Source organism: Nematolebias whitei, chromosome 13 (assembly GCF_014905685.2).
Source record: "Nematolebias whitei isolate Nwh7 chromosome 13, NemWhi1, whole genome shotgun sequence".
Classification (NCBI taxonomy): Eukaryota; Metazoa; Chordata; class Actinopteri; order Cyprinodontiformes; family Rivulidae; genus Nematolebias; species Nematolebias whitei.
This window is the reverse complement of record NC_056510.1, coordinates 19,358,174-19,382,586: the sequence shown is the minus strand read 5'-3', so window position 1 is coordinate 19,382,586 and position 24,413 is coordinate 19,358,174. Positions and strand designations below refer to the sequence as shown.

At 39.4% G+C, this 24,413-nt stretch overlaps 1 protein-coding gene across 1 annotated transcript in view; it reads left to right on the top strand.

Moving 5' to 3' along the window:
• LOC119419586 (bromodomain adjacent to zinc finger domain protein 2B) overlaps positions 1-24,413 on the top strand; it is a 33,456-nt gene that overhangs the window by 5,502 nt on the left and 3,541 nt on the right. Inside the window, exons 6-30 of the mRNA XM_037686938.1 lie at positions 367-972; positions 2,247-2,290; positions 2,395-2,816; positions 2,930-3,220; positions 5,466-5,520; positions 6,258-6,366; positions 6,503-6,604; positions 7,794-7,992; positions 8,645-8,737; positions 8,820-8,881; positions 11,146-11,211; positions 11,806-11,871; positions 12,278-12,319; positions 12,508-12,534; positions 13,145-13,210; positions 17,326-17,466; positions 17,828-18,082; positions 19,272-19,495; positions 21,320-21,394; positions 21,499-21,736; positions 21,828-21,887; positions 21,961-22,087; positions 22,164-22,741; positions 23,786-24,062; positions 24,212-24,367. Of these exons, the coding sequence (XP_037542866.1) occupies positions 367-972; positions 2,247-2,290; positions 2,395-2,816; positions 2,930-3,220; positions 5,466-5,520; positions 6,258-6,366; positions 6,503-6,604; positions 7,794-7,992; positions 8,645-8,737; positions 8,820-8,881; positions 11,146-11,211; positions 11,806-11,871; positions 12,278-12,319; positions 12,508-12,534; positions 13,145-13,210; positions 17,326-17,466; positions 17,828-18,082; positions 19,272-19,495; positions 21,320-21,394; positions 21,499-21,736; positions 21,828-21,887; positions 21,961-22,087; positions 22,164-22,741; positions 23,786-24,062; positions 24,212-24,367 (4,381 nt within the window). The remainder of the gene's footprint in view (positions 1-366; positions 973-2,246; positions 2,291-2,394; positions 2,817-2,929; positions 3,221-5,465; positions 5,521-6,257; positions 6,367-6,502; positions 6,605-7,793; positions 7,993-8,644; positions 8,738-8,819; positions 8,882-11,145; positions 11,212-11,805; positions 11,872-12,277; positions 12,320-12,507; positions 12,535-13,144; positions 13,211-17,325; positions 17,467-17,827; positions 18,083-19,271; positions 19,496-21,319; positions 21,395-21,498; positions 21,737-21,827; positions 21,888-21,960; positions 22,088-22,163; positions 22,742-23,785; positions 24,063-24,211; positions 24,368-24,413) is intronic.

Here is a 24,413-nt window from a genome sequence, read left to right as displayed (position 1 = left end):
TGGGGGTGAAACTTGAACTTGGACTGCTGTATCCCTACTTCGTGGTTTTTCACCTATCACAGAGGGCGTGGTCCCCTAAACACCGTGATAAAGGAGGGACTACTGTATTAAGTAATTTACTTTATTTTTTATTTTTTATAAAATAATCCAGAGAGGAATATTGTTAGAGTAAAAGTTGAAAACTTCTGGTGAAGTCAGTTATTTTGTGTGTAATGAATTGGTGAAACGTGTTAAACTGGGTTTATTGGAGTCAGCTGGTGGGAGGAAAGCTCAATGAGTGTTAGTTGACAGAGCTGCCAGTGTGATGCTCTCACAGCAAGAGCTGACTTGACATTCTGTCTTCTTGTTTTTCCTCGTCCTACTCAGCGACTGACACACGCCTCTCAGAGTAAAAGGAAGAGACCTCATGCTGCTGATGGAAATATGACTAAAGGGAGTCTTTGCGACAGTGTTCCTGTGACTTCCTCCTTTCTGCCTCAGCCCCTTTCCCATCAGTCCACAGTACTGGGCCTCCAGAGAGCCCCTACTACACAGGAAGAAGACCAGCAGCACATCAGCGTCATACAACCTACAGGACTGTCTCATAGGCAGGCTTGTCCTTCATCTTATAAATCTTCACCTGATCCCTATTCATCAAAATACATGCCCCATCTAACTTCACCAAAGCATCTCCCTTTTACGTCCTTGCCAAATCGGAGTTCTTCCTATTTGAAATCTCTCGCTCTCTGTTCCCCCAAGAAGCCGTCCTCTCTGTGTTCACTACCTAACCAACCACCTCCTGGTTCATTCCAACCTTTCTCCCACTCCTCTTCAACCTCACATGTGCTGCCAGCCTCAATGGAGTCCTCACATGAACTCAATCTGTCCACGCCTCCAAAGAAGTGCACACACCCTGTTAACAGCCTAAAGGAGAGTTGTGGGAACTTCCAACATGAGCGTTTTTTACAGCCAAACAGCTTTGAACTGAAAAAGGTGAGCTCTGATTTTTACACATTGTTGCATTGTCATAATCCTCCATTTTTACATTCTTAAAATGAAATCTTAATTTACTTACTGACAATCTGTGCTTCTTTGAAAAAATATTCATTTTGAATCAGACAGTGAATGCTAATCTTATAAAGACATCAAAGTTCATGCGCAATAATCCAGGTAAAAAATCCACAATTGTTCAGCTAGGTCATCTGCACGGTTTCCTTTTTTTGTAGAGACGTTTCGTCCATTATCCAAAGGACTTCATCATTCCGAGTAGACACAAACAAACTCAGTCCCACAAGCAGCACACTCCCATAGTGGACCAACCAGTTTGCTGGTGACAGAATGGTTTCTGGGACCCACCCTCTCCTCCATCGACTCTTCTGAGGCAACCATAGTTGCCTTAGAGCAGACTGCCATAAGAGGACTGATGAAGTCCTTTGGATGAAGGACGAAACATATCAAGAAAAAAAAGAAACCATCCAGATGACCTGACAGAACTTTGTTGGATTTTCTACCTGGATTATTGAACATGAACTTTGACATTTTGAACCACTTTGGCTATGACTGCCTTTGAGGAGTCGATGGGGGAGAGGGCGGGCCCCAGAAACCATCTTATCACCATCAAACTGGTTGGTCCACTATGAGAGTGTGCTGCTTGTGGGATTGAGTTTGTTTGTGGCTCCTCGGACTGATGAAGTCCTTTGGATGAAAGACGCAACATCTCAACAAAATAAAAGAAACTGTCCAGATGACCTGATTGAATGATGTCAGATAATCTTATCAAGGTTTTTATTTTTCTACATGAGCATCTTGGACACTGCATGGCTGAAAGTAACAATGCGTTTAGTTTCTACAGAACAGGCTTCAGAAAATTGACAGGCAATTAGATTTGTTGTGCTCTGGGATGTTTATCAAGAGCGAGATACATTTTCTCTTTAACAAAACTCCGTTATTGTCACCGTTCTGAGACAGAGGGAGAATGGAGCAATCAGCAGCCAGAGGGTTTTAATTCATGTGATGGTTGTTGAGTAAATGCCGCCTTTTGTTTGCTGAAGTTTGACTGTAGCAACAAAACAAAATGACAGCTCATGTCTTATGGTGGCACTAAACCAAAAAAATTCTGCAGCAGCTTTTTTTCTGTATTGTTGCTCTTCGTTGTCTCTTTTACTTATTACACTTCAACTGTCTTCAGTTCCCACCCACAGTAATGTAATGTGAGTGACAGTTTCAGTAATTATTTCTATTTTTTTTATGAACCCCTCCTGTTGAAGGATTCTGTGAAACAGGCGTCTTCTGTACAACAAAAGAACCAAAGGTGATAAAGAGTCTCAAACCATCTTTCTAGTAATAGTTCCACACCTCCTTATTGCTTTTTGTTAAAGTACTCCACTTCTTTTTTTCTCCTCTTCCCACTGGCAGTGACACAAACCTGTTCCTGAACCTGAATGGAGCGACCCACAGTGCGGTTCAAGATGCACCTTTGGCTCTCGTCACTAAACGCAGCAGCCAGAGAAGCTCTCCCAACAGCAAGTCACTCTTTGAATCTGCCAGAGCCTCCGACATCATGCCCATCAACTTGAGCACAGGGACCAAGAAGACGTCAAACTGCTCTTCTTCCTCACTTAAATGTTCTGCTTCATCAGGATTTGTTCCTGGATCAGGGAAGGCCGCCATGGTTCTGCATGAAAGACGAGGCCTGACTAAACCCAACTTACACAGTGCGCATGTAGACTCGACCAGAAATGACGAGTCTGAATTCTCCAGCAGCAAAGACTCAGACGAGTCTTTTGAGGACGATGAAGATGAAAGCGAGGATGAAGATTCTGACAGTAGCCTTTCAGGTTGACACTGTTTTCTGATTTTATGATGATGTTCAACACATTGTTATTGATAACAGCTGTGATACATACATCTTGTAAAAAATGAGTGGTTCTCTGTCTCTAATCCCCTGCAGATTCAGAGAGTAATGTTGAGAGTGACGGCTCTGAGGATCACATCAAGGAGCTCGTCGAAACAGAAGCAGCTAGTGATGCAGACAAGCCTGTTCTGAAATCACCTGAAGCATCAGCGTCTACTTTTGACTGTTCCTCCTTGAACTGTTCTCCCAACTGCTCTCTGCTCAACCAGAAGATTACTGAGCCTCTAGTTTTATCATGTAAATGTTTGCTGAACCCAGTCATCAACACGGACCCCCTGAACAAACGTGACAGCCCGTCCTCATCTGTCACATTTCAAACCACTCCAGGTAACTCATCTCTTCTGAACGACAAAATGGTACCACTTTATAATAAGGCTCCCCTTATAGAAGGCTAATAAATAGTTTATAGATACATTATTAATTCCTCTATAAACACTTTATAAATCATTAATAACTGCTTATTATGCATTAATTAAGGGTGGCAGAGAGACAAAACTGACCAGTTTCTTGCCAAATAGTGAGCCAAATCGGTTCACCTATATATTTCATTTAGAGTTGTCACCGTATTTTCCACCGTACCCGTCGCACCGCCCTATAAGTCGCATCAGTCCAAATATGTCTAAAAAAGTGGAAAAGTCCATAAATATGTTGCTTCGCTGTATACGTCATATCTATTATGCATCACCACTGACGCGTTGCATTTGTTACGCATCACCGCTGACAACCCAGAAATGTGGGCCGGTGTTGTGCCAAAAATCGATGGGCTGCCAAATGGCGACCACGGGAGCGTGCACAGGAGGACTTTAACAAGAATTTAACAAGATTAACACTTAAAAACAATTATTTGTTTTCTTGAAATTATAGTAAAGGTGTGTCTCAGTCTAACTTTTGCTTAATAAATGCACTTTGACGGTCAAATCAGCTGTATTTCAAAACACGATTCGCAGAAGCGCCGGGTGCGCGCAGAGGGACGAGTCTCCGCATTTCTTCGAAATTTAACAAGATAAACACCTAAGAACAATTATTTGTTTGCTCAAAATTATAGTAAAGGTGTGTCTCAGTTTAACATTTGCTTAATAAAAGGACTTTACTGGTCAAATCAGCTGTATTTGAAAAGTATTCGCTGCCTCGTGCTCCAGGAGCGCGCAGAGGGAGGAAAAAAAAGGAGGAACGCTGCTCGTTTCTTCGAAATTTAACAAGAAAAACACCTAAAGCAATTATTTGTTTGCTCAAAATTATAGCAAAGGTGCGTCTCAGTTTAACATTTGCTTAATAAATGCACTTTAATGGTCAAATTAGCTGCATTTCACCGAGGAGGTGCATCTGGTTTGACTTGCTACAAGCAGCAAGCAGAACGAAGGTGGGGGTTATATGGCAATCCGATTGTGTCAATAGCTGGTGAAGATTCTTAGTAATCCAGGGCATGGTAAATTCAAAAAAGTTCAAGACAAAAACAATAAAGTATAAAGTAAAATATAATAAATGAAGTCCAGTTATTTTTGTCTTGAACTTGTTTGAATTTGTCATTATAGCCATGTTTACCTATTACATGATACAACAGCATGCCTTACTGCTACTACTACTTTGCTGCCTTGTGGCTGAAAATGGTATTGTTCGATTCTTATTTTTTTCAGTCAGAATGAATGAAAACCATCATATCTCAGCCCAAACTTGGTTTATAAATATGGGAAAAAAAACATAAATATGCAGCTTCAGCCTATAAGTCGCAGGACATGCAAATTATGCAAAAAAAATGTGGCTTATAGGCTGAAAAATATGGTATATTATACATTTCAGACTAAGTTACTACCTTGTAAGCACAATAAGCATTTGTAAACCTATTTTTTTAGGATATAATATTATTTGGAGATACTTACAATGCAGTGATAAAGTACAATATTATATGCGAAATAAACAAGTTTACAAATGCTTATTGTGCTTAAAAGGTTGTAACTTAGTCTGAAATGTTTAATATGACAACTCTAGATGAAATATATAGGTGAACAGATTTGGCTCACTATTTGGCAAAAAAACTGGTCAGTTTTGTCTTTCGGTCACCCTTAATTAATGCATAATAAGCAGTTATTAATGAAGGGTTTATAGAGGAATTAATAATGTATCTATAAACAGTTTATTAGCATCTATAAGGGGAGCCTTACTATAAAGTGGTACCGACAAAATAAATTCCCAGCTCAAGTGCATTAACAATTCTATATGAAAGTTTCAGCTTTCATCCAGGCAGCAGAAATGTGTTACTCACAGAATCCCTTCTAAAGTCAAGATGGTATTTTTTCCCCACAATCTCATCTGTGGATACGTATGATTATTTTAAATCAGGGAAGCAGATGCTGCACATTTCTCTAAACTAAATTATACTCTCTGCAAGACACTGTATTGTTGGAATGGTGTCCAGCAAATTTATCTTCACTAATTAATGTCTGTATGAATTGTAGTCATACTAATGAAAAGAAAATTAAATAAAATGCCACAACAGTTTGTGGTTGTTCAGCTCCTACTAGGAGAAAGAAAACCATTGAATATATTTTCTGCTTTTGTTTTTTTTTTTGTTTAGTGAGAAGGAGGAATATTACAGATGAGAGCGCTCTACAAATTCCTCTTAAGTTTGGGTGAGAAAATTTTATTATTACACCTTTATTTATACAGGTTAGTTCCCATTGAGCCCCAAAGACTCATTTACAAGAGAGACCTATTTGGTCTGCACAAAATGTGCCTACACGTAGTCTACATCCTGTTTGTTTTTACTGTCATAATAACTTGTTGATGTAAAATCAGTCAAAGTTGGTGTAAGATTAGAGCTCACTGGGTCATTGTGTTAGTTTAATTGTCCAGCTTCCAAGAAAGTTTTGGTCACTGCTGCTGTTTTCCACAATAAATAAAAATTATACTTGAAAGCAACAGTCATAGGACCGCTGACACTGAATATGTTGATTGTAATGACATCATTATTTTAAAAAGTGTTTGAGTAAACCACAAAAACTTGGACTAGAAAATTAAAATATAGCCCAATGCACAAGGGTTTATAATTTTCATCATAGATGAGCAATATTTTCAATTATTGTCCACAAATGCTGCTGTCACAAATGAGCACAGTCTTTCATCTTTCAGGGATGTTGTGTATTGGATGGTTTACTGGAAACGAGACTTAAAACTGTACTTCAGCATGTTTTCTGTCTGCAATTGCAGCCTGCATGTTTTTATTAAAAAAAAAAAAAAAAGGTTGGAAAATGAGGGTTAACTGTTTAGAAGGAGGATCACTGAGCATTTCTATGAAAAGCACTTTGGTGTCTACAATTTAATTTGGTTGTTTGAAATCAGTACTTGCTTTTTTATTGGATTTGTTCAGGTGGAGGAGAGAAACCTGGATCAGGACTGTTGCAGGTCGTCTCCAGGGGAACGTGGCTTACTTTGCTCCATGTGGGAGGAGGCTGTCTAAGTTTCCAGATATAATGAAGGTAAATCAACAGGCTGTACAATACATTTACTTCAAACTGAAAAACTTTGAATGATCACGTTGACTAATCTAACATGTGAACTATTTAAACACTGTTTGGTGATTATTTCTCATCTGCTTTTTTTGTCTCTCTTCAGTATTTAATCAGAAATGGCATAACTGAAATTTCACGGGAAAACTTCAGCTTTAGCACAAAAATTAAAGTGGGTAACTTCTACGAAGGCCAAGAAGGACCAGAGGTAAATGATGGTTGTGTTGTTTTACCTTTCAACAGCATATTGTGAAGTTATTATCAAATTTTCTGTTCTGAATACAGTAGTCCCTCGTTACATCATGGTTAGTTTTTGGCAAACTCGCTCTGTCGCGGTTTTTCAAAGTAAAATAGTACACGACACAATGACTGATTGATGGATGAGCCACACGATCTGCATGGATTTTTAATTTAAAATAAATTATTTTAAATGATTTTGCACGTGGTGGCAGCACGGTGGCGCAACTGGTAGAGCTGCTGCCTCTCAGCGAACAGGTCCCTGGTTCAAACCCCGGTCCAGGGGCCTTCTGGGTGGAGTTTGCATGTTCTTTCCGTGCATGCGTGGGTTTTCTCCGGGTACTCCGGTTTCCTCCCACAGACCAAAAACATGCATGTTAGGCTGATTGGTAACTCTAAATTGTCCCTAGGTGTGAATGAGAGAGTGAATGGTTGTTTGTCTCGTTTGTCTCTATGTGTCCCTGTGATGGACTTGCGACCCGTCCAGGGTGTACCCCGCCCCTCGCACAGTGATTGCTGGACATGGGCACCAGCGACCCCCATGACCCAAAATGGAATAAACGGGTAAAGAAAATGGATGGATGGATGGATTTAGCACGTATCTGCAGCCCACAGCTGTGGGAGAAGCTTCCTCCTGCAGCTGATCATCTGATCTCCGTGCAGAGTGGAGAAGTGGGTGTGGCCGAGAGAGCATCTGGAGGCAGAAAGCTGAAATCATGACATTCTGTGCTCTTTTAGAGTGTTTAGAGTTTAGAAACACTGTTTAGAATAGTGCGAGTGTGGGAAGGGTTTAAAACGCCCTTTTATATTATATATATATATATATATATAAATATATAATCTACTACTACTACTTGTACTACTATTCCTACTTCTATTCCTACTTTGTGATTTTTCACTTATCGTGGGGCTTCAGAGTACAGACCCCCCGTGATAAACAAGGGACTACTGTATGTACTGTATACTGTACCTGAATGATCTGAATACTGACATTAATATTTCACAACAATTCATGTTGTCATAGATGTCAAGAGTAAAATCCCAGTTTCGAAATGACAAAACCAACTGTAACAAATTTCTCTTTTATAAAGACCAAAGCTCATCAGGTCTATTCGTTCCTCCTTCTGACTGAATCCCTCCATCACCTTCATGTTTCTCAGGGTTTACAGTGGTTCTTACTGGCCGAGGATGAGATCGCTTCCAGAATTGTAGCCATGGTTGGGAGGCGCAGTCATGGCAAAAGGTCTGAGCTGCAGTCGAGCTCTATAGTTCCTGGGGTCAGATACCTTCATCCTGTTGGTGAAAATAACCTCCAAAACTTTAATGATGCAAAGCTAATGAGAAAACTGAAGGCTCAAGGTCAGTTTATATGCCAGAAATACTCAAGTAACATGAGCTGCCTCACATTTTCATGCATTTTTTTTTCATACATCAGTGTGGTTGACTACACACAAATTATCATGCTCAGTTAGCCTAAATAGTAAACATGCTTTGTTTTATATGATCATAATTCTTGTTATTCACCTGCTTGTTTGCAGTTTCATTTTAGTTTGTTGTGCTGCTCTTGTTGTCAGTGCAAATAAAATGTTCTTTCCTCAGTTGACGAAAGTGTAAAAATAGGTGGAACCACCTACGTTCACTTTAAATGTATTAAAACAATATATTTTATTTTTGAAGGAACTTAACAATCAAAGCCTCAGATCTGGAACTGTTACAATAATTTGTTCAACAAAATAAACAAGTAAATTCAATATAAAAATGTCTTTTGAGAATTCCAAATTAATATATTTTAAGTATGAATGCTATCTATCTAAAGTCATATTATTATATACATTAAAATGTTGTGGCCCTTGGGATGTTTTTCTCAAACTAAACTACAAACGAAGTTTTAAAAGTAAAAATAATCCTGACAAAGTCTCTGTTGTCATACAAAGTTTTTATATTTCTAACTTTAGAGTCTGATGGTTCGTTTCATTTTATTTTTTTACTGTTTTGTTTCCTCTCTCAGCAGGAATAGCTCAACAGGCTGCTCAGATAAAGTTACTGAGAAAGCTGGAGAAACAGGCCATGGTGCAGGCAGCCAAGGAGGCAAAGAAGCAACAAGGTAAATCTCTGCTGTCTGATCAGACTTTTCTCTAATCCAGATGATATTCTCTGCTCAGACCTAACAGCTTTGTGTTTTACAGCTTTAATGGCTGCAGAGGAGAGGCGGAAAAAAAGAGAGGAGATAAAAAAATTTAAGCAACAAGTAAGTTTTTTTTTTTCTTTTCTTTTACATAGGACTAGTTTATAAATGTGTAGCCACTTTCTTCATGTTGACAGTTTATACAATTTGAGGTGAAAATATATGAAGTACAGCAGTCCTTTGCTACTTCACATTTCGTTTATCGCGGACTCGCTCTATTGCGGTTTTTCAAAATAAGATGGGACGTGACACACAATTGGCTGATTGATGGAAGTCACACGATCAGCATGGCATTTTTATTTAACATAAATTATTTAAAATTATTTATCACTCACTGCACATTTGTGTAGCCTATACTGCAGGATAAGCTTCCTGCTGCATCTGATCAGTTGTCCGTGCAGAGCGGAGAAGTGGGCGTGGCCAAGAATGCTTGCTATGGGCCAAAAGCAGACGAGGCAGGGAGCTGAAATCATGACATTCTGTGCTCTTTTAGAGCCTTTAGAGTTTAGAAACATTGTTTAGAATATTGCAAGTTTGTGAGAAGGGTTTAAAATGCTAGTGCTGCAGTACTCGAGACCGGTCTTGGTCTTGAAACCGATCTCAAAACCACTTTTTGATGGTCTTGGTCTTGTCTCTGACTCGACTGCATTTGGTTTTGGTCTTGTCTCGGTCTCAAACATTGAGGACTCGGGATTTTATTTCAAGACCAGTCAAGACCACAACTGTGGAAATATCACTAAATTGCCAAAATATTTTCCAGTTTATTTGTTAACATCTTTGTTTTTATTGAAGCAAAACGTACTGATTCAAATCCAAGTGATAACGTGACTCATTGCTAAATACATGTTCTTGTTACCCCTGCCACGCCCACCCCCTTTCACTCGCACGCAGTTCTGTACCAACAGAATAATACAGACAAGAGAACGTAACGTCGCAACCAGGAGTGAAAGTAAGTCGGTCCAGTACTGCGTACCACTAAAAGATTCTGTGCCAGTACACAGTACCTGGAAGAGAGGGGAGCAGCTGTCTGCTGTAAGGCCGTCACTCAGAACCAGTCACGGCTGCACTTTGGGTCAGAATAGATTCGCTAGTAATAAGCAGTCTAAAACACGACTTAATCAGTTATTAAATAGCTTTTTTTTCTCATTTCAAATTGTTTCTGAACGGTTCGTTCTGCTGGAGCCTCAATTTTCTACCGCGGTGAAGTTAGTTTTACTTTGGACATTCGAGCTCCGTGGCTTCAGCGGTGAGTTCCTCTCATTCGATCCAAATCAGACAGTCTGATTTCATTCAGCTGAGCTCAGTCTTCCCCTCCTCCAAGATGTAATGGTTCTCTTAGGGACCGTCAACAAATTAATGAACCAAACACTCTTCAGAAACAAAGATTAATATATTTAACATCATTTGACCCACTGACACAAAACTAATGCTAAACTACTCTAATAGACCTGACACACAAGACACCATCATTTATTTCTCATTTTAAAGCATTTTCTAATTATTGAGTGAAAACCGTGATTTTTGAACAAATAAATTATGTAAAATTACAAAATGCTTTAAAATGAGAAATAAATGAAGGTGCCTTGTCTGTCAGGTCTAGTAGAGTAGTTTAATATACGTTTTGTGTCAGTGGGTCACATGACATGAAAATGATTGTGCAAAAACCACTGAATGTCTGATTTATTTGTTATGTAGCTCTGAAAATTTATAAACGCTGATACATTCATTCAAAAGCAAACTTAAAGTTGCAGTATGTAACTTTAATAAAAATATTTTTTATAAAAGCTACATTTTTTTTTTTTTTTTACATATTTCTTTAAACTGTCACTGTCACTATGTCGTGTCAGTATTGATGAGTATAAGACAGATAATCTGTGAAAAGACTGAGCTCCAAGACTTGAGGTCTTGGTCTCGGACCCCAAAAGTCTTGGTCTTGTCTCGGTCTCGGTACACTCTGTTCTTGGTCTTGACTTGGTCTCGGGTTAGGTGGTCTTGACTACAACACTGTAAAACGCCTTTATATATATACAGGTGTATACTAAAATAAACTACTACTTACTACTTGTACTACTATTCCTACTTCGCGGTTTTTCACTTATAGCAGGACTTCAGAGTATGGATCCACCGCAATAAACAAAGGACTACTGTACAGTTAAAATACTTTAATACTCTTAAGAGAAAGTTGCTGTACTGCTGTTCTTTAAAATTCTCCACCCTCCACAACTGCGTAGGCCTACTCCATCCCACATTCTGCTCCCCTTCACCCCTCCATAACGTGCATGAATTAACAGTTGACTCATTTGATCTCACCCTCATCCTTCTACCAGGAGAAGATCAAGCGCATTCAGCACATTCGTTTGGAGAAAGAACTCCGTGCACAGCAAGTTCTCGAGGTTCGTCCCGAAAGTTCTTGCAGAAACACTTCCTCTCTGGTGTTGATGGAGTTTGAAAGAAAAAAAATAACATGCCTAATTGGTTTCTTGCAGAAGTGCTATTGAATATGAAAATCTCTTCATATCGTGCTGGAGCTTAATACAAAATACAGTATTTCATTAAGTACGGGGGGATTTGCCACAGTTAGGTGAAAGCACCTATTTTACATTCTCTCACTAATACAAGCTGTGGAGTATTTCAGCTTTTATAAATCAAATTTCAGCTGACACGCATGGCAAGTGGCTCTTAACAGGATTTCATTGGGGATATAATTACTGATAGAAGTTTTGCTTAATTTATACTTTCTGTCTGCTGTTCTTTCATTATAACTACAGCCATTTTGTCTCAGTGCGTGACAACAAATGAGTATAATTCCCCAACGTTTCAATATGTTAGATGTGATCTGTACACTGTTTGCATATGATTTTTAAAGCATCTCCTGGTCCTGTATTTTTTATAACGATGTAAACAAAGATGATAGTGTCTAGGGGGAAAACATATGTCTGTGTACACACTGTGTCTGTGTGACCCCAACATGTTTTGTGTGCACACAGGAAAAGAAAAAGAAAAAAGAAGCAGCTGCCAATGCAAAATTATTAGAAGCTGAGAAAAGAACCAAGGTGAGCAAAAATTTACAAGCGATGTTTGGTTGTTTTAACAACGTTAATAAAATTCACCAATTGTCTTGCTCTGCATACCAACAACCTGGACCTCTGACATGCCGTTTCTGTAATAATACAATTTTCTGGCTCTTTTGTACTGCTTGTTGGTGCATAAAGAGATGTTGATTGCCTTGTTTTATCACTGTAATTAGAAAAGGCTGGATCACCTCATTCCATTGTACATGCATTTATTACTGATAATGTTTCCATTTGCACATCCCATTAACCAGTGATGCTTTGAGGGCTGGAAGTTGAGCTCTAACATTGTTCAACAAAAAGAGAGAGCCTTTCATTTCTGTGCTTTTAAATAATGTTAATTTGTGTTCATATTTTGGTTTTCTAATTGAATTATTCTTGTTTACAGGAGAAGGAAGTTCGTAGACTTCATGCTGCCATACTGAAACAGGTACACGTTTCTTTTCGACAACAGCACTGTAAAACTCCCCTGACCCTACATTTATTGTAAAAACACTTAAAGATGGTTTAACTGATTATCATATGCACAAGTGATCTATTTTTTAACAGACTGAATGTTTCTGGTGTTTGTTTTTAAGAATTATTTAATTTTTCCTCTTTACCAACTCTTTCTACCAGGAGTTGGAGAGACATAGGCTTGAAATGGTATGAACATGTTTGGCTTTGCTCAGTTAACAACAAATCATATGCATGTTTTGGAATGAAAAGTTAAAATCAATATTCCATGTTGCATGTAGCATTTGCTGCTGACGTATGGTGCATCTTTCTGCATGGTTTTTCCAGAACAGCACACTCTGCTGTAGGTCTCTTAGAAATGCATCCACTATCTGCTGAACAAATGCATCCACTATCTGCTGAACACTTTGAGTTATTATCAGGCTGAATGGTGTTCTAATAAACTGAGAGCAAACGCACAGTATCTGTTTTGGAATTGACACATTTGTTTGTTCAAAATCATTTTGTGTTTTGTGTTTACGTCACAAACTCCAAAAGATCTTGATTGCTGTGTCAGGTGCTCAACTTGTTGGATCTTTATTAGCTGCTATATTACAATACTCGTGCTGTCTGCATGCATCATTCCCTTCATTTGAGTGTTTTTGGTTTTACGATTGCACATTTAATCATCACAGTGTGCAAATTGTGATTTAATTTGCATGTTTTATAGATTGTACTTAAAGTTCTAAGACCCACTGTAATGTCTACAACAAAAGCCCATTTGTAAGTTCATATAAAACAGAGTTTGTGTTTCTGGTAGGAGAAGGAGCGGCGCAGGCAGCACATGATGCTCTTGAAAGCTGTAGAAGCTCAGAAGAAGGCAGAGGTGAATTAATGCCGAGTTTGCGCCTCTTACTATATTTTATGCCACAGCCTTACATTTCTTTTGGCATATTTGTGTGAATATGCAACTATCTGCAGTGATGGAATACACAGTAGCTCTGTATTTATATATGATTTAGGTATAACATAAAAAATTGTCAGGAAACAGCCACTAAGAAGCACAAGCTGGTGTTTCACTTGTGCCAGTTCCAAGCCCAGGTAAATGGTGAGGGTTGTGTCAGGAAAGGCATCTGACGTAAAACACTTTTGCCAAAACTAATGTAAGTTAGTTGTAATGTACTGTAAGTGGAAGGACCTGATGACATACTAGTGGAGGTTTGGAAATGTCTTGGAGAGATGGCAGTGAGTTTTTTGACTCAAATATTCAATGGCATGTTTGAGGGTGAGAAAATGCCTGAGGAATGGAGAAGAAGTGCGCTGGTGCCCATTTTTTAAGAACAAGGGTGATGTACAGAGTTGTAGCAACTACAGGGGAATTAAGTTGATGAGCCACACGATGAAGATCTGGGAGTTTTGGAAGCTAGACTTAGACGAAAGGTGACAATCTGTGAGCAGCAGTATGGTTTCATGACAAGAAAGACCATCACAGATGCCACCTTTGCTTTGAGGATGCTGATGAAGTACAGAGAGGGTCAAAAAGAACTCCATTGTGTCTTTGTGGATTTAGAAAAAGCATATGACAGAGTGCCGAGAGAGGATGTGTGGTATTGCATGAGGAAATCTGGAGTGGCAGAGAAGTATGTTAGACTTGTACAGGACATGTATGAGGACAGCAGGACAGTGGTGAGATGTGCTGTAGGAGTGACAGATAGCTTCAAGGTGGAGGTGGAAGTGCATCAAGGATCGGCTCTGAGCCCCTTCTTGTTTGCTCTGGTGACAGACGAACTAACAGATGAGGTCAGGCAGGAATCCCCATGGAGTATGATGTTTGCAGATGACATTGTGTTCTGTGGTGAGAGAAGAGAACAGGTGAAAGAGAACTTGGAGAGGTGGAGGTATGGACTTGAAAGAAGAGGAATGGAAGTAAGCCGTAGTAAGACAGAGTACATGTGTGTGAATGAATGAGAGGGAGGCCGGTGGAACAGTGAGGCTACAAGGAACAGAGGTCACAAAGGTGCAGGACTTCAAGTACTTGCAGTCATCTATCCAGGAAAATGGGGAATGTGACAAAAAGGTGAAAAAGAGAGTCCAGGCAGGATGGAGTGGATGGAGAAAAGTTTCAGGAGTGATTTGTGACAAAAGGGTCGGTCAGCAAAGGTCAAAGGAAAAGTTTACAAGACAGTGGTGAGACCAGCTATGTCTGGAGACAGTGGCATTGACGAAACGAAAGGAGAAAGAACTGGAAGTGGCAGAAATGAAGATGTTGAGGTTCTCCTTAGGAGTGATGAGGATGGATAAGATTAGGAATGAGATCATCAGAGGTACAGCACAGGTTGAACAACTGGGAGATAAAGTTAGAGAGACCAGACTGAGATGGTTTGGACATGTCCAGAGGAGGGACAGTGGGTATATTGGTAGAAGGATGTTAGAAATGCAACTACCAGTAAAAACGACAAACAGGAGATATATGGATGCATTTAGAGAGGACATGGAGGTAGTTGTGAGTTGGAGGATGACTTATGTGGCAACCTCTGAAGAGGGAAAAGCCAAAAAAAGAAAAATGTAAAAATATCAACTGAAGAAAACAGAAGCGTAATAAAATCTGACATCTTGCTCAGATCTCAGTTAAATGCTTTAATGCAAAAAAGAAGAAAAGGGAAAAAGAAGCGTTTTTGTAGAATTGCATATAAAATGTTTTTTTAACCTAAATTCATTAGTATTTGAACAATATCAGTATTCGTGTCAGATCACATGTTCTCCAGGCATAAGATGGCCTTCAAGGCCAGCCAGATGAGCCAAATTCAGATAAACACACAGTTTTTTGGGGGACAGGCAGAACTTAATGACATCTACCTTGAGTCTGTGTTGGTCCACTCGGTTCCGAAATGTCCAAATTAAATGGCCACACTGATGGAACATGCCTGAGTAAAATCCCTGAGATCTGATCCATTCTGCCCAAAACATTTGAGTCTGGGTACTCAAGGCATGAACCAAGCCATCATAAAGGCAAGCAGCGTGATCGGGTCCAAATTTGCTGCCGACGACTTCCTTGATTGTTGATAAAACCAGCAACCAGCCGAATCCAAAAAGCAGGAACCAGTTATCGTAAATCCAATTAAATATGCGTCCTTAAAATCCACAAATCGGAGCAGAGATAGACACATCATCAAATCTTCAAGTCGATGAGATATCCAGCTGCGTGCATGCCAACAGGGCAAATTGGCTCATCTAAAGCCTGTCTTATCTTCGAAGAAATGTTATTAATTGTGTTGAGGGACCAACTGATCAAATAAAGTCTATAATTATGGTTCGGAAGGTACGCAAGAGAGGCTCAGAAGCAGTTTCACAGACAGACAGAGCAGCAAAGCAAAGTGGAGAGAGAGGGGAAGGGAAAAGCATCTGACCTTGGCAAGAGTGAGAGAGTGAATGGTTGTTTGTCTCTGTGTCCCTGTGATAAACTTGCGACCTGTCCAGAGTGTCCGCCACCTCTCGCACAGTGACTGCTGGACATGGGTACCAGTGACACCCGCAACCCGAAAAGGAAGAAGCAGGTAAAGATAATTGATGGATGGATGTTGGGAAATAATTCCTCTCTCGTGGCTCAGAGTACTCGATACTGTACCCTGTTGATCAAAGGTTAATCAACAGGGTGTGGACCTCAGATATTCAGTATCTATTATTTTTGTTATATGATGTTTAAATCTTTTCGATTTTTTTCTTTGTTACTGGAATAATGCAATGATACTTTTCGTGATTTAAAAAGTGTGTAGTTTGTAAGGAAGGGCTGTGCACCTGAAAATACAAATGTTCCTTCCTCTTTCTGCATTTTATTATAAAGCACTTAAAACAACCACAGTTGCAACAAAGCGCTGTGCATGTCAAATCAAAGAACATTAAAACAATAAAACAAGGAAATAAAAACTGATAAAAACAATGTCGGTAAACTTCCTTCCTTAGATAGATAACTTTACTATTTATATTATAATGTATGCGAATGTTTTTGTTCAGTGCACTGACATAACTTGTGTTTTAACTTGGCGCTACATAAATAAACTGAATTTAATTGAATTACAATCAATAAAACAGAAGTAAAATACAGAAGAGCAAGTTTCAGGCTGTGCCAAAAGCTAAGAAGAACCAGTTCTGTGGGACAAAAGTGGCCTGAAGGAGGCAGCAGTAAACGCTGCATCTAACCTGCCAAAACGAAGAAGAGGAAGAGGAAGAGGAAAGGAAGGGGAGCGCGATTCAGAGCTTTGGTTCGAGTCTTTCATCGCTTCAGGAGAGCAGAATGCCGAAGGTGAGGAGGAAGAGCCGCTCGACTCGGACCAAGGAGGCCAAACTGGCCATGCGCTTACTGAGAAGAGACGAGTCGGAGCAGGCCATGAACAAACGCAGGTTACAGGACAAGGAACGAAAACAAAGAAAAAGACTGCAAGAAGCACAAGAGGCAGCGCTAAGAAGACTGTTTACGTTGACGTCATTTGATCCCAAAGTACCCGGATGTGCTTTTACTTTGGAGGTGATTAACTTTCACAAACTGCAGATGTTTGTTTCCAGTGTTGTTGTAGGCGAATTTAAAAAAAACGAGTCACATATTGACATCAGACCCCTCAATGTATGCGAGTCACGCTGCAATTAGTTTTTGTTGTTGTTGTTGTTTACACGAATTGAATAACTTTTTAAAGACCTCGCTAGTTTTCATTGTTAGTGGAAGCAGCTGAAACGTGCGCGTGCGTATTCACGAAATATATAAACACTCAAGAAGACAACTCTGGAAGGGGAACTGATAACTTTCTAAGAGTTGTAATGAAATTATTGCAAATACAATGCAATGCATTTTATGTCTAATGTTTTAATATATATTTTATTGTGTTGTTGCTTTTTTTTCCCATTCAACCTTTATTTAGACAGGTAAATCCCATTGAGCCTTTACAAGAGAGACCTGCTCTATTTTTAAAAATAGATGTAATATAGCACTGTCATTTATCTGTGTTGCAGGAGAAAGAGCGTCTAAAACAAGAAAAGAGGGATAAGATACGGGTAAACAAAGAAAAGAAACTGGCATTTCGTCGAATGGAACTGGAAAAGGCGAAGGAGCTAAGAAAGCCAAAGGAAGACATGTGTTTAACAGATCATAAGGTATTTAAACATTAAACTGTTTATGTATGACATGTCAAATGAAAATGTTTTGTCTATGATGTAAATTAGTGTGGAAACTTTAGATCTTCCTTCTATCTTCAGTGTTTGTTGACAGAAAATAAATTATGCCATTGTTGGAGTTCTTTGCATGGAGGTTATGATATTTAAAAAAAAATTACAATAGTCCACCATTACACTTAAAAATAACTTTGACTAGATGTCACAAACATAAAGGAGTCATATAATCAGATCAATGAAGACTTTGACAACATACATCTTCAAGATATTTTTTTTTCATCAGTAGTTAAAATAATAGACAACAAATAAGCGTTTTATGTTTTAAAATATAATTTCTCTCTAGCCCCTTCCAGAGCTGTCCTGTATGCCTGGACTGATCTTACCTAGAAAAACTATTTCTGACTGCCTAATGGTGCTGCAGTTCCTGCACAATTTTGGAGATGTCTTGAAACTGGGCTTAAACTCAGACATGCTCACTGTCAGCAACCTCCAAGAGGGGTTGCTTAACATCGGGGACAGTATGCACAATGTGCAGGACATGTTGGTGAGCATGCTGTCTGCAGCTGTGTGTGACCCTGGTGTACCTGCAGGACGCAAGGTGAGTGCTTGTTATCTATGTAGCTTTTGTACCATTGTTGATTTGTAAATTCTTCAACAAATACATATATACATATTAAATAAATATCAAATACATACTGTACATATGGGACACGAACAACCATCTGCCACAAGAAAATGCAGTGCAGTGTTTCGGATATCTTTTTTGCAAGTTTAAAGCCAGATGTATGGGTGTTTTAGTTATAGAAGCATTTTCACAACTTTTGTAAATGATATTTCACTTAAAGGCACGTCTTTATTACTCTAATAGTCTGGCCCAGTTTATACATCCATTATTTCAAAACTATAGCTGAACAAACTAGACAGTTCCAGGAGAAACTTTGACGGAGACTGCCATGTTCCGACCATTTAAAAATGTAGATTTGACAGCATTTTTAGATTTGAATTCAGAATATGTTGTACATCACTAGCAGGTACCACCACACCAAATTTCAGCTCAATATATTTTAAAATAGCTGAGTTATCATGTTTTTTCCCTTTTAGCAAAGGTGGCCATCTTGAATATTTTGCATTAGGTGGCTACTTTTCTAGGCAGTCCCCAACTAACAAATCAACATTTTAGCTGCTATACAAAGGCTTCATCTTGTGCTTTAGAATATATAATTTATACCTTTTTAGAGGATGTAGCTTTTTTTTTTTTTTCTAGTAAGAGGCTCTCAGTTCTTGAAAATATATTTTTTTATTTCATTTACCCTTTATTTATTCAGGTAGTCTCATTGAGCCACGAGAACTCATTTTCAAGAGAGACCTGTTTAGGGAGCAGATGGGGGTTAAGGGCCTTGCTCATGGGCCCAGAGTGGGGTGAATGAGGATGGGGGCAAGTGTGGGTGCTTCACCTACCCCACCCACAATTTTGATGTTGTCGGGGCCAGGGCGTGAACCAGCGATCTTCGGATCACAGGCCCACCTCTCTAACCTCTGAGCCACGACTCCCCCCAAATGTAAAATATAAATTTTGGAACAATAAATGCCTCCAAGTTAAGTTTTCTCAGAATTACTGTGATACTTCCTGCATGGTTCCTAAGCCAGAGATGATTGTTTGAAAGGCCATTCCTTATTCAGACACTTAAAAACAAATATAAATGTTTATTTACATGTACAACAGATAAATAGAAACTCTTACTTAAGATTTACATGACTCCCGTGTTTTTATTCTTCTTTTTTTTTAGTACAAAACTGTTTTTGGGGACCATTTGTCTAATGTGAAGATCAACCGGGACAATGTGTCTGAAGTTCTGCAGATGTACATGGAGAGCCACCCTGAGGAGACACAGCTGGCTTCTCTGGCTATTAGTCTAAAAACAAAAGCTTTTCAGGCTCATAGTCCGTCACAGAAGGCTGCTGTGCTGGCATTCTTGGCAAACGAGCTCTGCTGCAGTAAAGCGGTGATCAGGTAAGAACTCATCTTGTTTAGTTGTTTGGGTCAAATTCTGTAAATAACTGAATGCACAGTCTCATACCATAATGTGAGATCTTGCAAGATGTGTTAGCTGTTGAGTATGTGTTAATGTCTTCCAACTACTACCACCACACCAAATTTTAGTTCAGTGTCAGTAAAACAGGCGGAGTTCATAGCTGTTTTTGTGTTCTCTAATTCAAGATGGCTGTGGCAGCCATCTTGAATTGGATTGACTCCAAAAGTTAATCAATTGTATATTTACATCCTGTAATTATTTTTATGGGTTTCATCAAAATTTCTTATTTGATTCATGAGATATTTCGCTGACAGAGTTGACTCTCAATAGTTAATGTCCCACGTTTGAAAACGGTCTCACTCGATCAGTTACAGATTGGAGTATAAGTTGGAGCTGACTCTCGGCTACTAACACACCATAATTAACGCCAGTGTAAAAGTGAGTTAGAGCCATGCTTGTGTTTGTGAAAGACTTTTAGCTAGGGGTGTAACGTTACGCTCGGTTCAGTTTCAAGGAGGGCTCAGTTCGGTTAATTTTTGATACAAAAAAGGCCAAAAATAAAGACTTACAAAATGTTTATTTTGAAAATATGCCAAGTAAACAAGTTCAGTCATTACAGACTTCTTAGCTGGAGGTGATCTGGTGGATGAAGAAGACTCAGCTGCTGTCATCCTCAGACTGCAAACAACACAGAGATAAAAAAAAAAAGAGTTAATAAGATTATAATTTTAAATTAAAAAAGTTTATTAGATTACAATAATATCTCTTCTTGCACGGTCATCATATGAGGTGGTTGAATATCCTCTCTCGCTCATCATCGATGTGGCAGGGCTTTAAATCTGGGGTCATGCCTGTTGATGATCAGTTTTTAGCTTTTTCATGAAGTGCTGACCAGAGCATGAAGTTACTTGTAGATGGACTTGTGGCCTTTAGCTTTTAATATTTGTATCTATAATCTTTACGAGCTACTCAGACAGCTATCCCTTTTGTTTTCTCTGCTTCATCATCAGTGTGGTGGACACAACACCAGCTGTATGTTTGTTGCCTTGAAACAGGATGAACAACATGACTGATGATAAACCTGAAGGGATCTGTGATGCTAATTAAACCCTTAGTTAGAAACATGGCTATGATGCAGAAATTATTACCAGTAGTTTCTTTAAGGGTATCCTCTAATCTGTTTGTGCTGTTTTAGCATAGCTTTGTAAAAAAAAGAAATCAACAAATCACAATTTTTGTTCACGCTATCATAATGATGGTATGTAGATCTACATTAGACAGTTGCTTTTAACTGAAAAAGTTTACGACAAATGAAGCTTTTTTTTTTTCAACGAGCTGTAAGGGGACCAGCATATTTATCTTCGTCTGTATAATGTGCAAAACCCTGAAGCAGAAATGTTTTACCATGTGACACATAAAGAAAAATATATTGGGTGTTTTTAGGTGCACTGCTGCAGCCTGAGACTTTAAGTTAATCTTAAAATGGAGTCTGCTGGCTTGTTTAGTTCATGGAGGCTTCAGCTGTCTTGAAATGATATAAATGCAAAATCTAATATGACAGGGCCTGACCGTTTCACAAGGTTGCATCAAACATTACCCTTACACTTTGAAACACACCTGATGCACTCTGTGATGCGTAATAAGCGTTGCGTAAAAGAGATTCATGAAATGTGGGGGAAAAGCAAGAATATTAGTTTATTGTTGGGGGAATTAAACCAGGTCTGTGAAAACATCCCCATTGGGTCACCCTTTAGATTCCTCTGGCATTCAAAGAGTTGACGGTTTTATCTGATGTTTTTCAGTGAGATTGACAAAAAAATCGATCACATGACCAGCCTGAGAAAGGATAAATGGTTTATTGATGGAAAGTTGCGCAAGTGAGTAAATGGACAGTCAGAGCTTTTATTTGAAAGTTGTGCGCATATGGCTAAGTATTTTGTATTTAAAATAAATCTCTAAAATAACTTTCTTGTGTTACTAGACTAAGAAGTATCCATGCCAGAACTGTGGGAAAAAAAGACAACGGTGTGGGCAGCGAGAACAACTATAACTTCAAATGCTCCTCCTTCAAAATTAAATGCAACAGGAAAGAACGAGATAGTGAGGAAGAAGAGGAGTACGAGAATGACAGTGAAGATCAAGGGCATGGCAATGACTTTGATGATGAGGAGGAAGAACCAGGGAGAAATAAAAGGAGAAATACAGAGTTTTGTGAAGAGGTCAGGAGCACTATAGTACTTTTCTACAATCCAGTGGTCATATCAATGTTTGTTTATTTAAGCCTCACATTAATGACGTTTGGTCTTACAGGATGGTGTGCACTCAAACAGCATGGAAGAACTGGAGAAGCAGATCGAGGACATGTGCAAGGTAAAATGAACTCTGAGACGCTTTATGTCTATCGTGAATGGATTAATACTTCAAATGATTTTTGTCTCTAAAGCTTCGTAGTCAAATCAGACAGGAACTGTTTGACTCGTCTCACTCACTGCGCTCCACAATTATTGGAGAGGACCGATACAAGAGGCGATACTGGGTCCTTCCACACTGTGGTGGCATCTTTGTTGAAGGCAAGGAGAATGTTGATAAATCCAAAAGTTTTTGTGTCCACTGGGCCAGAGCTGACTTTGCTTTTATGCTCGTCAGGCTGTGAAGAGGAAGAAAAGGAGGAGATACCGCAGGGAATCAAAGTTCAAAAGGAGCAGCAGGAAGAAGAGAGGAAGCCGGAGGTGTTCCTTCCAGTACAGAACTCAAACTGTGATAACATCATGCCACGGTGCCCACAAAACAACAACAGTCTCTACCCTCAAAGCCTTGGTGAATTACCTGCAGTAGACAAAATGGTTCAGGGTTTGGACTTAAATGTTCAGAACATTCCTTCTACAAACTCGAAGTCTTATCCCTCTCATCCTACCACACAAACTGATATGTTTAAACCACCTGAGCTCAAACAATGTATCGGGGCCTACAGCCCTCAGTCTGTTCTTTATTGTAACGGACTGTCCAAAATATTGGCTGAAAAGCACGGCGTGTGGTTTAGCCTCCTGCCCCGCTCTCCTTGTGACGGATCCTCTGTGACCTTAAGCTCCAGTTCTCCAGCTTCCCAGTCATGTTCCAACCCTTTCTGGATAAAACCCTGCTCGTTTACCTTCCCTAAACCACCAGCATCAGCAAACCACAGCACCACAGCTGGTATCAACAGTCAACAAGTGCCTGATCATCATGTAGGTGGATAATCATTCTTTTATCTTGAGCTTGATTGTTAAATTGTTTTTAGATTATGCTTTAAGCTGTAAACTAAGCATAGTGCAAAAAACAAGGAGATTTTGGTTTGGTCAGTTATTTCTTTGATATGCATTTTGATAGTAAATCTTATATTGTTTGAAAGCCTGTTTATTTCTCTCAATGGTCCCACATTTGTTAGGAAAAATGCATTTGAAGGCTGCACCTATTAAAATTAGCCAATTTTCTGCTATTGACTTGTTTTGAGCTTGTAATTCCACCTGTGATCATGGACCCAGCTACAGTGATCAGTGGCCACATTGGACTGATCTGGATAGAGCCATGCCAAGGCAACTTCAGGAGATGTCAGACAGGCTGTGATGTGGGCGTCCTACAAGGTGAGATTCTGCAACCAGTGGTAATCTCATATCCACAATCTTGGACATGAACTCCATCCTCCAACATGAAAACACTTGCCCCCAAACAGTGAGGTTTGTGAGAGAATACCTCAAGAACATGGCAATGGAGAGGATGAAATGATGACCTGTCTGTCGTTTGACCTCAACCCCGTTGAAACCCTGTGGGATCTGCTTGAGCATGCCATTTGTTCCAGACTGACCAACACAACCACCAGTAGCTGACTTGTGACAGAGGTTGAGAATAAGATGTCATTCCACTGCTGTGTGTGGCCAAGCTGGCTCTTCCACGTGGTACAGAGTCCCTCATTCATAAAATAAATTATTAAACTGCCAGTATGTCTTGACTTCGATCACCCAGTTCAATAAATGGCACGAGTCAGTAGCAAAATAAACGGTTTGCTTAGCAGAGATTTACTCAACTGTGCTGTTTAACTCACAAAAGCATTTTCCTAACAGAAATGTCACAGTTTAAAGGGAAATAAATGGGCTTTCAAACATGAGATTTATTGCCAGCAAGTATTTTTACAACAACAACCAAAAAAATCAAATTTCCTTTTTGTGTTAAGTTCATATACATATTACTGTAAATAAAAGCGACAACTTTAATTGTCTATTTTTTCCTCTCAGCAAGTAAAGTCTGGCGTTCATCAGAGCCGACAAACCTTGTTCAGCTCAGCAACAAGTTCCACCTCGCCCATCTCTGACACCTCTCTGCCCCCGTTGCTGGATCTGTCCTCACAGCAAGCAGAGGCTAATGGGAACAGAGACCTCTGTCTGGCACAGAACGGCTCTATCAACAAGAGTGAGACCACAGACCTGCTAAAGGAGGACAAGCCCCTTTGTGCCTCATTCCCTGATGTGGAGTTGGCCACAGTGCAGGACTACCCTCAGCCTATTCCTAAAGGTAAGAAAAGCACATTCCACAAACGAAGTACGCTGGACTTTATTTATAGTTCATTGTATTTAGCACACTTAATCAGAATATCTCCAAACATGGGTGGATGGCTTGTTCAACAATATGTGCTAAGTCTGTACATAAATGTGTGTTGGCAGAGATGCTGCATGGCTGGTGGAGAGTGTCAGACATGGAGAACCTGCAGAGTCTGCTCAAGAACCTTCACTGTCGGGGCATCAGAGAGAGGGTTCTGCAGAAACAGATCCAAAAACACTTAGAACACATAAGCCAGCTCTTTGCCAAAAGCAAAAATGGTTTGTTTACTTTCTTTCTGCACAATTCAGCCATCAAGCAGTGATT